At 37.0% G+C, this 16,599-nt stretch overlaps 1 protein-coding gene across 4 annotated transcripts in view; it reads left to right on the forward strand.

Moving 5' to 3' along the window:
- LOC150096861 (low-density lipoprotein receptor class A domain-containing protein 4-like) overlaps positions 1 to 16,599 on the forward strand; it is a 213,887-nt gene that overhangs the window by 115,789 nt on the left and 81,499 nt on the right. The window contains exon 1 of one of the 4 annotated variants that reach the window (XM_090408385.1): positions 15,393 to 15,576. The exons of 2 other annotated variants lie outside the window; for them this stretch is intronic. In XM_090408385.1, coding sequence (XP_090264511.1) covers positions 15,537 to 15,576 — 40 coding nt within the window. In that variant the 5' untranslated portion in view covers positions 15,393 to 15,536. Of the gene's footprint in view, positions 1 to 15,392; positions 15,577 to 16,599 lie in introns of those variants that run through there. One more of the 4 variants, XM_090408384.1, reaches the window with a different exon arrangement.

Raw genomic sequence — 16,599 nt, forward strand, 5'->3', positions numbered from 1 at the left:
TTAATTTGAAATATTAATTAAAAGTAAATATCTATTTTATTTGAATTTATATGTTCATGTAAACAAAAATGATTTATTTTTAAATTTTGGTTTCAAATTTAAAAATAAATTTTAAACCAAATACTCTAGAGATGTCAGACGACACACTCTTATCAATTTCATTTGATCCAGATGCAATATCAACGTTTTCTTGTTAATTACAGCTACTTGTATTTGCTATATTGCTCTCTTTTCGGGATTTTATAAATCCAATCTTTAACTAATGATCCATGCGTAAGAATTTGAAAGCTATAAAAAAAAATAGTTATATTCGAGTAAATACAGTAACTTTTTTATCAAAATTAAAGCTAAAAAATCATGTTACGAGATACGTGCGGGAATTTTCGGAAACTAAAGTTTTCAGAAAAAAAACTTAAAATGGTGCGACTTACCAAGAAACTCCTACTCGCTATCACTACTTTTTGCATCGAGAAAAATTTCTTCGTGTGCATCGTCAAAGTCATCTACCCAAATAGCGTCATCTTCTTTCTCATTATTTCAAGCAAAAATTACCAGTAATTTACAAGACTTGAGATACGTAGAGCAGCGAAGAAATGCATATGATTGGTGTGGTATTAACAAAAGATCGCGCGAACCACAAATTAGCATTTCAACAGTTGAGTTGAAATGCTAATTCCCTTCAACCAAATTCCATAATATCTGAAACACATTCACTATATATTTCTTAGTTTTAACACGTTAACTATGGGAGTGGTATCAAGCAAAGCCATATGTTCCACCGGCAAGATATGGTTTTGCTTGGTCTATATAGCAGTTTCTGTTGGAGAGGGGATGCGATTCATTAGTTAGTGCCGTTTTATCCCGGTTGTCTCTAATTGCACTATTTGTTGAAAAATATAATGACTATTTTAATTATGCATAGCCGAAAATTGCCACGTACCCCTTAACGACCTTTCGCGTACCCCCGGGGGTACGCGTACCACACTTTAAGAAACACTGCCGTATGCTATCAATCGCTTCAAAACTTCGAGATAAAACACACCATTGACCGTTTGGCCAGGCGGAACGAATTCTTTGTGGATAATGTCTTTGGAATCGAAGAAACAAATCAGCATTGTCTTTACTTTTGACTTCTCCAAGCGACTTTTTTTTCGGATGCCACTTTTCTGGTGGTCTCCACTCAGCACTCTGGCGCTTTGTTTCTGGCGCATACTCAAAATACACGTTTCGTCACCAGTAACGATCATTTCAAAGAAGTTTGAGTCCTTATGAGCGGTTTTAATGAGGTTCTTGTAGTGTTCAATTCGATGCATTTTTTGGTCGTTGGTCAATTTGTGAGGAACAAATCGCGAATTCAATTACGAAGGCACAAACTCTTGGTCAAAATGTTGTGCACAGTTGATTTTGGGATTCCCAATTCATCTTCAATCAATCTCACAGACGATTTCGGGTTTTCTTTGATGAAATCACGCACTTTTTGAATGTTAACTTCGCTCAGTCCAGTTTTTGGACGGCCCGGCTTTTCTTCGTCTTCAAGCGTCTCACGACCCCTTTGAAATCGCTTAAACCACTCGTAAACTTGAGTATGGGATAAGCATTCATCACCGTATGCTTTTTGAAGCATTTGATGCGTTTCGGTAAAACGTTTACCAAGTTTAACACAAAAGTCAATCGGAGCTGTTTGCTTGAAACTCATTTTCAGACTTTTCGTCAAAACACACTGTCACTCTTGGCACTATAACTCGGCTTCTAATGAAACAAATGTCATAAACAGTTGACACAACACTAATGAAGGTTGCCGCTTTCGACAACAAAAAGATACAACAGGTGACGCCACTAGTTTCTTCTATTTTCGAGAAGTTCGGTATCTTTTAACAGAGGGTGAAAGAGCTTATTCAACAACACGATCATCTTATCAGATTCTCTTGCTTTGTCTTTTGTACGCTTTTAGGAACAAAAGCCTACTGAAGTCATTTAGCATGTAATTGAAACACTTCCGGAATCCCAGTTTTGATTTCTCTGAAACATTTTATTCTTTCGGAATACTTGCAGTTAATATTAAACAACTACGCATAATTAATTAAACAGTATAATTAGCGAACCAACCTCTCTTACTATGTTAATGTACATCATCTATAATTCAAAGTAGAAATCCAAATGTATAGTCATTGACTTCTGACATTTCATATGGTCGAATATTTTTATTTTTTGTTCGTTTCTGATAGTCCCGATATATTGTTTATCCTTTCTTGAGCACTACTCCACCTTCTATCTACTATCTCATGATTGTTCGATTTATTTCTTTATTGAAGCTCTAATGTTCTTCATTCCTTCTTCATCAGTGTATTGTTTCTCTTCTTGGTGCAGATGTTACGAGAATTGTGTGATTGAGTTGACTGGGTGGTTGAATTTACGGGCAAGGTGAATTGCATATGTTCTTTGGCCAGTTTGTTTATTTTGAAGAATCAAAAATGATGAGCTTCGTAAATAAAAACCCTACCATATCCGATGACACCGACTGTCTTCAGTGGTAAATCCCTATTAAATTTTCTCATATTCTAGTTGGGATTCGTATCAGTCCATTTCTGGAAAATATAACTCAAGCAAAGTGTTGTCACATCTTAAAAGGCTCCGTGTACATCCCGCCATCTTTGACTGCTGTACACTGGAACCCCTACCCCCGTGTACATTCTCGCTGGATAATTAACTGTTCTTCAGAAAGCACAGCTATAGTTCTTCAACTGGTATGTTTTCAAACCTCGTGTAAGCCGCAAGTTATGTATTCTAAATGATCACATGTATTCTCTGGTTATTGCTAACAAAATTCCCTCGGACTGGACTCGATACTTCCAGATATTAATACATTATGGCCCCACCTATAGGCTAAATATCACAGGCAATAAAACCCTTTTATGATTCAAATTGATTTAAACTTCATATCAAACTCAGTATGGTTAAGAATAAAGAACTCCGAAATATCAGTTAAACTAACTTCTAAATATTGTTCATATTATGAAAATAGCAAATAACTATGAAGTTACGTGGTGTTTCTTTGGTCATTTTTTTATTTTTTTGAACATTGAGTTTATTTTTGAGTGTATCACTCGATCCACTCTAATCTATATCTATATCTAATCTCGATCCACTTTCTCTCTCTCTCTATATATATATAAGATATTTGAGTTTTCTCGGATCCTTGGTCGCTTTCATTGAGCATCTTTGACTAAGCTCCTCTCCTCTGGACTGTGAGTTTCATGACATGCCAGTTACGCTACTGGCCGAATTTTATTAAACTTGAAGGGAAAGCCAGTTTTCCATGGCTTCCGTATCGCTATTCTTAGCGCAAATAAGATCGATGCAACAGGCTGGAAACTGCTTACGGTTCACAATCAACTCTTTCAGTGTGGTCCTACCTGTCCATTCCGTTAATAATCAGACTGTTGGCTTTCAGATAGAGTTTGCTAAGAAATCATCTAAGAAATGTTGGCGCTCATAAAGTTTGCTAAGAAATGATCAGTTTAATTAAGATTCGGTGTTTGAAAATGCCATAACGAATACCCAAATCTGAGCTTATCGATCAGATCAGAAAGCGATAATATTGACTTCCGGAAAGGTACTATTGTCTTCAGATTTCAGGTGTAGTGTGATGCTTGCATTACTTTGTAATTAAAAAGAGAACCAGATATGCCAACAAAACATGTTCCAAACGATTAATACCCTCCAGCAGTCTACATAGTTTGTACAAGAGCGAAAGAGCGATTTATATCACCGTGACTTTCTTCTTATCCACATTAGTCTAATTTGCGCATTCCTGAGCACTACTTAGCGTGCTCAGAAATGCAAAAATTGCATTTCTGAGCACGCATTGAACAAATTGCACCACTAAGCACTTTATTTCTGGTTTTAACATGTAAAATTTGTAGCAAAAGGATTTAGATTCAATGTCAAATGCAGTTGTAACTAATCATGATTTACATGTTATGACCAATCAGTGTAGCTCAGTCATTAGCTTCACGCTTTAGCGATTTTTCTTCTTATATACAGGGCCAACAGACAATGCAACCGCCATATATTCTTATTCCTTCAGAGTTGGTTGCGTTTTAATTCTGTTTTATCTGCGAAAATATATAGAATATGTCAATTCGTGAAAAAGCATGTTGCTAACGCAACGTAAGGACTGAAATTTCACATTGTAAAAGTAGCCTTTTAAAGAGCATCTGTTTCCCAGGTAATTTTATTACATTAAACAAATATTTTTCTTTCTCGAACTTTCTTTTACATATTGTCATTAAATTTCCACAGTGAAGCAGCAAATACAGAGTTATTGAAAGATTAAATGTGTATGCATTGCATAGAAATCAGATATATAAAATAATAGATCTTGAAACTCGAAGGTAGGTTCGCAGGCTCTTTAAGTTCCCATATTATTTGTTAACAGCTTTATTTTTACTTCAAGTTAATATAAAACAGTTCGAAAGAACATTCGTTATCAATCATTTTAATTGCATCTTCCAGTTTATAGCCTATCTCTTCTAAAGTTGCTGTTGTTCGTATTGGAACATAAACTTTAAATAAGATATGACGTTGATTTCGTATTGTGCGAATCTGATTTAAATTGACAATGTATGCAGCAGGCCTACTGGACTATTGTTATCCTACTCGAGTAGTATTGGCGGATAGAACAGATAATACTTGCTAGATTTGAAGAAAAATACGCTAATTTCTGGGAAAGATTTGTAACACTCAAATAATTTTCATCTTACGATTTCGTATAAGTCGATGTTTATTAGTTTGGTTAAATTGGTAGTCGTATAAACTGACTAATTTGCTGTTGAAAATAACTTTTTATATCTTATCTCTACTAAATAAAGTTTCTTTCGATATTATGATTTTTAGCGTGTCGCAAATTTGAAAAATTTGTCAGTAAATTGACTATTCTCGGAATTTAATACATATCCAAAAAGGAAATATCTTCATTGAACATTCGTTGTTCCAAATAGTTAATTAAAACCTTTCCAGGTGGTATAAACTGTATTAATAGTTAACGGGAACAACAGCAAATATTGTCAGCAGATCTCTTATCTCAGGAATAAATGCACGAGTTGCTTGTGTAGCTTGAAAGTAAGACATGCGAGCTTATCTTCCATGTATTTAGCTTCTATTCTAGAGGGTAATAAGCGTAGGGAGGAAGAGCCTGAGGCAAACTTTTTTTTTTCTCTCTTTCTCTCTCTCTGGAGACAACACGCACACAGGCACATAGTAACAGGTCAAGTTCTGCTCATCTTTCTGGTCAATGTTTAGATATGCGTGCATGAGCGCTAAAAACAACAAAATGGCATGGGATGGGGGAAGGATATCGTTCGTTTGGTACTCTTAATTCGAGACCACCGTACCTGGGTCCAGTCGTGCACAACGAAATCATGTCCCAACTGTGTGTACCTATTTTATGCAATTAGTACACTTAACCACCCTCAGTCAGTCAGAATTCGGGCGTCGTCGTTCGCGGCAGGTCACGAAGCATGTAACTCTCTCTCTCTCTCTCTCTCTCTCTCTGTCGTTTATCGCAAACCATAAATTAATCTTGGGGTCCTTGACAAACGATTGAGGTGTTATACGGGATAGCGGTACTTCCGGTTTAGAGTCGAGCCACTAGGAAAAGCGACCCCAATACGGATATGGAGAGCAGCGAATGATCTCAGCAACCGGTCTGCACCGAAAGTCGTAACCCATCTACGTTCGTATCTACCAATATAATTAACAAGTTTTAAAATCATAACGAATGGGATCATGTTTTACTCTGTTAGAAATTCATTCGGTATTGCTGACGATGTACATAATCCAAGCTAATGAACAGAAGATTCTCAATAACAGAAAGTGTCAGTAACTTTGTGCTACTGACACTATTCTGTAATTGCACCAGATGATTTAGCACCTATTACGCATGTCTAAAGTTGTGGATGACCTCATTCCAAATCAGTAATTCCTCCACACAGTCAACTTCCACTTTCGCAAAAAAAAAAAAAAAAAAAAAAAAAAAAAAAAAAAAAAAAAAAAAACACTCCAGGGGTTTTATGAAAAATTCCTGTAGACTCTTATTTCGAACGAGAGTTTTCAAATCCTTATAAATACTATAATTTGTAAATTAAAAAAAAAAACAAGGAAATGGATCTTGGTGTTTAGAAAATTTTAATCTATGCTCCTTAAAAGTGAGCCTAATACTAATATGGAAAGGAGATCACATCATTGACTTTTCTTTAGTTCAGATCTTCAATCTATTTTTCTTGAGTACTTGGAGCGTGAATATTTTTAATGGTAACATCTAGCATAAAGCCTCATGCTAGCTAAATTTTCTTCTATTCATTTTACGTAAAACAAATTAGAATTTAAAATTCAAAATCACTAACAGGTTCTGAAACGTGCGACAGCTAGATTTAGCTTCCAAGTGTTCAAACCGATCGCTGCCTGCGTACCCTTGACAACTTCATAAGATAGTGGTCTTGGAAACTGTGTAACTCACGAGGCATTTTTCAGATGAAGGTGAGTTAGCAAATCTCATAAAGAGGTAACAGAATTTTTCGTCCGGAAACACTCAGGTTTTTCATTCCAAAAAAGAAAAAAAAAAAAAAAAAACCGGCTTAGAAATACACAGAATTAGAGGACACTATACTAGCCTCGTACCCTAATTCTTTCCTTAATTTAAAGTTCACTAAAAGACCCTTATAACCCTAAAAAAACGAATAAAATGACCACATAAAATCACAGCATTTGGGAAAATTAATTTGAACTCGTGTAGAATTTTTGTGTCAACTTTTAATATTAGTTTTAATTTATATTTATTGAAATTTTCTTGTAATATATTATTATATACAGAATAACATTTTTTTATGTCTACTCCTCTTACACATACGCAAAATTCTCGTATTATTTTTCTGACTTTGGCTTTAGTTTTATGATACAATGAAAACAATCTGCTAGCTAAATGCTGCTACCTAAATTACATATAGCATATTAAGACATACTAGAATATTAATATGCGGTTTAATAATGTTCTGCCTCTCGCAATGTTAGCTGACATGTTTTGAAACCTAGTATACATATGCAACAGTTTCTCTTTTGATTGCTTAATTCGACTATTTGTAAACCGCAAATGTCAATCAGTTTTCTGTGTATTACACGAAATTTCTCCAGGTCATAGCGTTTGTCTGGGACTGAGATCTGACTAAGCGGTTTGAATGGTCACATGGTCTTTAAGGGTAAAGGTCGAGTACGCAGAAAAACTGACGTCGGTACTAACTGCCCGTCAACAAAATGGTATTCGCCGCAGACGTCTGGGAGATAGTAAGTCATATTAGTGGTTAGGGCGTCGCTAACGGACTAAAGTCATTGTTATTCTGTCTAGCAGTGAGACAATAATCATTCAGAAAAGATGGAAAGAAGGGGGGGGAGGAGAATGTAGAACATTGACCTCTATAAACCTATATGTTGCTTCCATATATGAAAGCTAGACAGAGGCGTGGCAGACGCCTTTCTCAATCCTCTCCTCCTCTTTGTCCTCAAGCGGTAAGTGACCTTTAAGTCACGTGAATTTGATATGGGACTGCAGACGCTGGGTTATTCTTTTTCCGTTTTTGATGGACACGAAAAATGTTACGCGTAAACTATGTTTAGTTGTATCTTGAGTTAATCGATTTTTGACCGACTTCTGTTTCCTTCCCTCCCCCCACCCCATCTGTCCGTTTTTCCCTTCGATAGTTTGTCTGCCTGTTTTGTATGATGCTGATATTTTTACTTTCCCCCTCTCCCCACCTCCTTTGAGACATGTCATAGAGAAAGATCATTTATTCGGATTTGTGATATATACAGCGACTGCTGCAGAAATTCCCTTTTCAGAATCAGTAACTCTATTCCAAGCTATGGCACTTATCGGCCAGCTGTTTATCAATGTCTTGGGTTGAAAACTGTATCGAATAACCAGTCAGAAAAAAAAAACAAAAAAACAGTATTTTCATTTTTAACAAAAAATTTCATTTACAAGAGAAGAAGGCCTCAGTTTTTTTCTTTCTTTCTTTCAATCTGGGAGACAGAAAGAGATCAAAACCAAATTCATGAAAGAACTACGACCCTGTCCATAAGAATTTTTGTCGTGAATTATTTTCAGATCTCCTCATTCCAACATGTATATCTCCCAGTCGAACCGTATTATAACGGACTTTGCAACAGAATGTAATTTGATTGAAAAATTAGAAAACATCCCAACAGTCTGACTGATGGTTTGCTCAGGGCTGCAAGCGAAAACCCCAAATAATATAATTAGCTAGGTTACTCTGGAGGTTTAGAGTTCAGACAGAGGCTTCCAGGTGGGAGAAACTACACACTGACAGCCGCTTCCTGCTATCCTTGACTTGACGGGGCTGTTGCCCTTGGATGACCCACCTTCCCCTGACGAGTAGCTGTCCGGCTGAACAGCTGTCAGGAAGTCGCCAAGTCCTCCCTATTTGATTGAATACAATGTGATCTTTCGAAGCGGAGAGAGAGAGATGGGGGGAAAAAAACTAGTATTCGAAACAGGTGCTTTCAAGAGCCTGTGGGGGGGACGGGGGAGATAAGAAAAGTAGAGCCCTTAGTAGACGGTGCATGCTGTCTAGACACGAATGTCTTTATTTCTCCATTGCTGAGATAGTAGAAAATATTTGCTTCCTAAATGATCTGCTTATCAAGAAAATTAAATTTTTGCTAAGAACTAGAAAGATGAAGTGAAAGGTGAATAGTAAACACAAAATCAGTCCATGCCGTTCCAGGATACTACATACATTAAGGAGACATTGGCACATATTCGTTCTTGAATATCTCAATCCTGATATTTGCACATTTCTTAGATAGCTTCGGTAGATTCTAACCATCATGAATTCTTTGAAGCTCAAAACGTTCTAAATAATCTGGTTCATGGGATTTAAGATATTTATGCAGTTGCTATTCTTAAATTTCAAGATTGTTCAGTTCTCCTCTGATTAACCGTAAATGGCGAGCAAAACTTCCACAGGCAAAAATTTGCGCATAAGTTATAAAATACAGTGGATTGTCTATATAATTCTTTGATTTTTGTTAAAAATTAAGAGTATCGCTTTAGAATTTGTAAGTGTTCTCGCAGGTTATTGAACCGAGAGGAAAGTTTTCCTTTTGTTTTCAGTTTATATTTCAAATCTAAACTTGCATAAACACAAATATTCATCATCATACGCTTTCAGTTATTCGTTGCTATTGTGACGAATAACTTCAAAAATTCTTCGCGTGTTGACTGACAGTTCAGTGCAAATCCAAATAGCCTAATAAATGTTTCACAGTTAATTTAGACATAGAGTTATAATGCTGATTAAATGCTTTGCCTCAAAGATTGCTTTTTGCATTATGTTTGCAATACTGACGAAATTTCTACCCATTTCAATCGATATCTATCTTAGGAAATGGAAATTTCTACCAGTATCAATAACTGAAAAGCTACAGAGATTAAGAAACATAAACGGATTCTCTGTAACTTGAGTTTAAACTCATCAGTTGGAGCGGGTCGGATTCCTTGTTCCTCGGATGTTCATAATTTTTTTTTATCGAACTTTGATAGTCACTCTGTGTTTTCACTATTCAGTAATGTTTTTTTCGTGTTTGCATTTTATTTGGTTTGTTTGTTTGCTTATAAATTGGCTGAGATTTGAGAATTTAAAAAATGCATTTGCTGTTTCCAACCTTTGCAGTATATCAGTCCAAATTTCGAAATCAATACACGCACATTGCGTACACGTTTCGTGTGCGATGTACAGGAAGATGAGAACAGTGTTTTTCGTTTACTAATCGCTAGCCGGGTTGAGTGTATATTTTGCCGGATGAAAATTCTTCTACCATGTACGAAACTGGTTCACACACCTTATTTCGAAAGCTCTTATAAATGTTCCTCGTATCCTAGGCTGGGTTCAAATCCAGTCTAGGACACGTTCTACAACGTCTAGAACCCAGTTTGGAAAGACACCTGGGTTCAAATTCCATTGTTAAGGGGTATCCAAATGTGCGTGTGTCTCATGGATTCTTCCTGTGGATTTTTATTACTGAAAAGCAGAGACAAACTAGCTGAAGAACACACACACACACATTGTTCATGGCTCTACTTGCCTTAAGATTACAGCAATCAAGAAATTCATTTGGATATTTGTTCTCTTAAACTTCACGAATGTAATTGGTTCTATAAGTATTTTTTATTTAACAACTACTTGTTAAAAAAGTCTTTAAAAAATAACAACTCACACTGATTATATATTTTGTTAGTAATTGAAACACAAAATAAAAATTAGAGCAAAGATATACATGTTCTAAATGCTTTTGCAGTCCTTTAAGAATTTGAATGCAGTTTACGTTTTTCTGCCAATATTTAATTGTTTTAGAGCAATTTAATCTAAGACAAACCCGTTATTTAAAATGCCAAAAATTCACTCTGCTTAACTGTGTCATAGTGAAACTGAAGTATTTAGTATCTACTAGGCACACAGTTTCACTAAGATACGAAATCTCTCTCTCTAACTGCTCTTATTGCATAGCGAAACAGAAGTATTCAGTGTCTACCGGACTTGAATCGTTCACTATGATACGAAATAAATTTCATTTGTAGACAAGTCTGGTCTCCTGGTTTCTGTGGTGATGTTGATACAGTGAGAGACTACAAAGGAATGTGTTAAACATAATACCAGGAGGATTCTAGAATTCAGATTATTATTATTATTATTATGTGACACCTCCAGGGAGTCCAAAGACTCATCGAACGATTGTCCCCTTCCAACTACTAACCACGCTCCTCTAATTTCCTTAACTTTTTGCGTGAGCCATAAGTAGCAGAGGCTCTACCAATCGATCAACCTTTGCTGGCTATGAAGAGAGATTGAGAATTTGTGAACAACAAACAGGAGAAAGAGGAGAGAAAGGGGGGGGGATTGAGACTTACAAACATCTGAAAGGGTCATACAGGATTTCAGTTGATGGAATTTTTCAATTTATGGAGGGTGGGGAAAGGACAAGAGGGCATCCTTGGAAGCTGAGAATAAATGCCGCTAAAAACGGGGGTGAGGGCTAGATTTTTCTCTCATAGGGTAGTGCGTGATTGGAGTGGAATGGAATACTATTGGATGTTGTGAGTGCAAGCAGTGGGAATGAATTCAAGAATAAGTATGAATAGCTGGTACGGGTGATATGTGGCCTCGTACGATGAGTCCCAAACTCCCTGCAAGTTTCTCTTAATAATAATAATAATAATAATAATACATCGGTCTCTCTACTCTCCATATTTTATATACGCCACTCATTTACCAATAAATAACTGAAACTTTTTTTTTTATGAGGCAAGTTTCCACAGAGATATTACACATAATCTGCTTGGAAAGAATCAATGGACACCACAGTGTGAGGAACAAACAGCCATGGCCCACCTTAATATGATATAGGACCTCCTTTCGCTGCCATGACCGCAGCAATCCTATGGAAGATACTTTCTACAAATTCTTTCTACGCTAGCGATCAATGAGAATTTTGAACCATTCTTCCTGTAGACATGTAATTGGGTCTTGGCTGTTGTGGGGCGGGCGTCCTTTGACCTCACCCGACGCTCCAGTTCATCCTAAAGATGTTCAATAGGGTTGAGATCAGGGCTTTGTGGAAACCAGTCAAGTGTGGTATGACGTTCATGTCCGCAAACCATGCAGTTGCAGCAGTTACACGCTGCATTGTCTTGCTGAAAGAGACAATAGTCAGTTTCGTAGAAACGCCACAAAATGCACTGCATTGTCCAGAATGTTCAGATACCTCTCGGAGTTTAATGTTCGTGGCACCACAAACAGAGATCCAAGGCCAAACAAACCAGGAAAATCAGAACTATAGCATCACACTGCCACTTCCGAATTTCATAATTGCAGTTACGCATTCTGTTAAAAGACGTTCACATGACATCCGCCACACCCACACCCGTCCATTTTCTCAGTAGAGGATGTAGCGTGATTCTTCGCTCCATAACACAGCTTTCCAAGCTTCCACGTCCCACTGGACGCGCTCTTTGAAACACCACTTAAGACGACGCTGCATATTGGTTCCTGTAATTTGGGGCTTGCATAATGCAGTCCTACCATGGGTTTCCATGGTAGGACCGCATTGAGCCTTGGTTCTGAATCTTTTTGTGCAGATTCGTGTTCCAGTTGATGCTCGGAACTCCACATTCAAAGTATCGGCGACGAATGCGGTTTTACATATTATTCTTCGTAGCATCCCACGGTCACTTTCGGTGATCGTCCACTGCGGGTGGCACTTGACGCCCTGCGCTTCCATCTCGGTATGGTATCACTGAATACTGACCTGGGATGGTCCAATTTGTGAACAATTTGCCGAACATATTGGATGCTATATAGGCCTGCAATATAGCATCCTATCAGAATATCTCTTTCAAACTCCATCAGTTGCCTTCTCGCAGTCATTTCACCCGGACACAGTTGAACTGACTTAGTAACATCACATTCCTCCAATTTATACTGGCTACAAACACGTGGTTCGTTACATGGCACGATTCATGTAACGAGTCACCTTGCCCATGGGGTATCCGTTGACTTCTTTCCAAACAGTGTATGTCTGAATTGGACTCTGAGTCTAGTGATCAGCGCTTCCTGTCAGTTCCCACTGTGATATGAATGCTTGTGGAATTCTTTACATGGTCGATTCTTTGCTTTACTCTCCTGATGTGTCACCACATGTTTTAAAACATTTTAAATTGTCTGCAGCCATTTCTTATACGCATTTTAAATTATTAGTAATGTTTTCTTTGCGATTTCTCAATCCAACATTTGGCAAACAACATTCCATGGAACTTGGAGATGAAGTACCTCCATCTGGGGGATATTTTTCACTGTTAAGTGTATTCGCTTAAAAAAAATAATAACTGTGTTTATAATTCTATTTATACAGTACATGAATTTAATTTCACAACGTGAGACTGTCGCCTGATTTTTCTGCCTGCAGAGTGGATGAACCGGCATGAAAGCACGTTGTGTGTGTGTGTAAGAGAGAGAGAGAGAGAGAGTGTGTCTACAAATGTGTTAAAGCCTTAGTTTGTTTGTTATGCATTTAAATATAAATATAATCGAAATGAATTGACTGTTTGTAATTAAATTTTATTGTTAGAAATGCCAGAAAATTTTCTCGGTAAGAATTTTTGTCCTTTCCTTCGATGACAGTGTACTGTTATCTTTGTTATGGTTCCCCTTGAAGAGGGGGAGAACCCTCGATAAGCACACTATTCTTATTTATATAGAATGAGATTCTCAAACACTATTTAATCCGGAAATTAAGGAGAGACTTCTTGCTTATTTTTGAAGAAAATTAGAATAGAGATTTGGTAATACTAACTAAGCGCGAGCAGTGGTTCGCTGTACGTCTTTGTCACATTTGTTGCGATAGCACGACGCGAAGCTTTAATTTTACCATCCGATCAGGTTGAGCGAATAAAATTTCCAGGTTTCATACACGCCACCGTGTATGTATTGGTGTATTCATCCAATAAATTCTTTAATAAGGAGCGGGACTTCATTGAGTCATCCCAAATTCGTTTACTAGATTTACACAAAAGCAAAACATATACATTAATAATAATCCGTCTTAAGAGGCGTTCAAGGCGCACGACTTGCTACGTATCTTGGCTTTCGTAACTATAATTTTCCGATAAAATCATACGCCTAAATATCTGTTTTATGTGTAAATTGCGTGTGTTCACCAGGAAAGTTTGCCTTGTTGCTGGACGAAATAAACCAACATCTCACTGATGTTGCGCAGCATAATTCACATTCAGTTAATTTTGGTTTCTGGAAAACTTTTGGTCCCTAATATTCTATTTAAGCATTAAAGCAAACCCTCTCATCGCTGGTTAATTGCTAGTGTTAATTAATTACTACTAATAATAATGCAATTGAAACTGGACGATCTTAAACGAAATGCAACAGGTGAATGCAAATGCTCAACTTTGCCATTCACATTTGTTTTTAGCTAGATCGATCGGTAGCAAAATTACCAAGAATGCAAATAAAAATTTTAAAAATGTGGAAAGCGATTGTAACACCTTTATTGTAGGTTAGGAATCTGGTGTAGTATTTATATTACTTTTATGTAATGTTACTGTATAGTTTTTTTTTATTATTATTTTATATTGAATTATTGCTCAGTGTATAATTTTCTTGTGAGCAAGTCAAAAAAGCTGTCCAACACGTGCAGTTTGACTTGCGTCACTTATATTTACATGTAAAAGGTGGTGAATGATTACAAGATTTCTTTTTATTGTATTTAGTGTCTGGAGTATATTTTTCATTTTTGTTTTTTACTTTATTTAAATAAGTCAAAAATCAACACTGTTACGTCATTATCACTAAAATATAGAATTCAGTAATAATAATAGAACTCCATAAAATTTCTGTTGGGAAAACGAATCGTCGGCCTTTAAAACGTTGACCCTGTTATGAAGAATAAGAACTTATTAATCTGTTATGATTTCTTATGTTGTGTCTGAGTGAAGAGCGTTTCTGAAATTCGTATCTTAACGACATAGAATACATGTATATATATGACTAATGCTACCTGCGCACTCTCCCCACACACACCTGTCACGATTCAACAAATAGTAACTCGCCTAAAAATATTAGAAGATATTTTAAAGTCACTGATTGCGGCTCCACCTGTTTACAGCTAATTAATTTAGTGAACCAACCATTTCCAACCGGAAAAATCATTTTCGTTAGGATTACGATAGTGTCTAATAAGCTTGTAAAAGAAAAACATTACCACCCAAGAAAGGTATAGTTCCAACAGATTTGCGCTCCTGTCTCCATCCCAAAGTACGGCAGTCAGCGAACTAGTTATTACCGGTTAACTTGGGAAGGCCTTCCTCACCACCCGTCGCACTTTCCATGAGATTCCAGAACGCAGCTGCTGCTGAGAGACGTTGGTTGCGTCACGCCTGCCCGAGCATTTGTTTACAGTGGCTAGAATGGCCCAGACGTCACGTGATCTTTCGTGACTTCCATTGAGCGCAGGGAAATGAGAAGTTAACAGCCATCCGCTGTCTGCGTACCCCCATCTTTCGTTTTCCCCCAATTCCTCCCCCGTCTGGCTTCAACCATTATCCTGCTTTTCTCGTATAGCAGTTGGCATAGAGCAGGACTCTTGTTCAAGCTGGCACTCTGGAAAATAGTGTACCGACCATCACTGAAGCACCTGGGAACGAGAGTTGTGACTTCGGGGTGAAAAACTGCATTCGAGTTGTTAGTTCACTTTCATACAGGCGCTGGCGTACAGTGTCTGTCTCTCGGTGTGTGTATGTGCATGTGGAAACGCTGGATGCTAGGCGCATGACCTCGCATATGACTAGCATTACGCGGATTCAGCGGTCGGTTTCTCGAAAACATATTACATGCGTCTGCAATATCTATTTGTTGGTTTATTCGTGATGCTAGCTCCATGCGTGGAACCGTGTGATGGGCAGGAAGACACCGACGGCTGTCATCTCTATTGTAAGTACGTATTCATTTCTTTCAAGAATTGGATTAAAGGGAAGAAAATTTTAAAAAATAAAAATAAACAAAAGAGACGTGGGTGAAAATTTAAAAATTTCTTCTATTAAAATGGATTCTTAGTTTTACTATTTTTTTTAAATGTCTAAAATACACAAAACCACCTAGTTAAATAATTTCATATTGAATGTCTGGCCATGAATAAAAACATTTAAATATTATTACTCACATGGGTAATAAATCCACGTATTAATGACTTAACTTACGACCAACAGTTCCTTCCATGTCGGGAAACTTTCATCACGAACAGCTCTTATTCATGAGCACTTTAAATCATGATTTAAGATCAGGTGGATAAGAAGGCAAGCAGCTCCGATAGGGGGCGTAACATAGTTACACAATATTCACTACAACTGAATGTCTGCTGCGTTTTCATCATATATGATGTGTTAGGTAGCCTGTGAAATACTTCAAAATTATGTAGGTGGTAGGAATCATCTTGAAGATATTTCGGAGCTTCAATATATATATATATATATATATATATATAGTGTGGGTTAACTAAGAGAACATACCAAATATCCAATAACTTAAAATACTAACGTTTCATTAGCTATTTTCACATTCTACTTATAAGTTCTCAAATGCTACTTGATTTCGGTAGTGATTGATACTTGAACAGTAATGACTGGTAGTTGCGTTTATCCATATTTTTCCAGCCACTGTATTCTTCATCGACAAGAAATAGCTCTAAATAATTCCCATATCATTAGCCAACAAAACGAAATATGATTTAGACCTTTGTCTTTGAGTTTTAGTAACTCAGTCGTTGATAGCGATGCCCTTTGGTTGAAGAAACCTGAATTCGATTTCCGTCTAGGAAGAGGATAATTTATCAGGGGGGGGGGTAGCTGTTTTTTTCCTGGAATGTTGGTTTTTCATCCGCAAAACAGGCAAATCGGCCAGAAGAACATACGCAATTAATAGACTTAATACAATGGCTCGATTACTTGATTCGGCCGTAATT

The sequence above is a fragment of the Typopeltis vanoorti genome, chromosome 18 (genome assembly GCF_054136105.1).
Source record: "Typopeltis vanoorti isolate ZY-2024b chromosome 18, IOZ_Tvanoo_1.0, whole genome shotgun sequence".
NCBI classification, from domain to species: domain Eukaryota; kingdom Metazoa; phylum Arthropoda; class Arachnida; order Uropygi; family Thelyphonidae; genus Typopeltis; species Typopeltis vanoorti.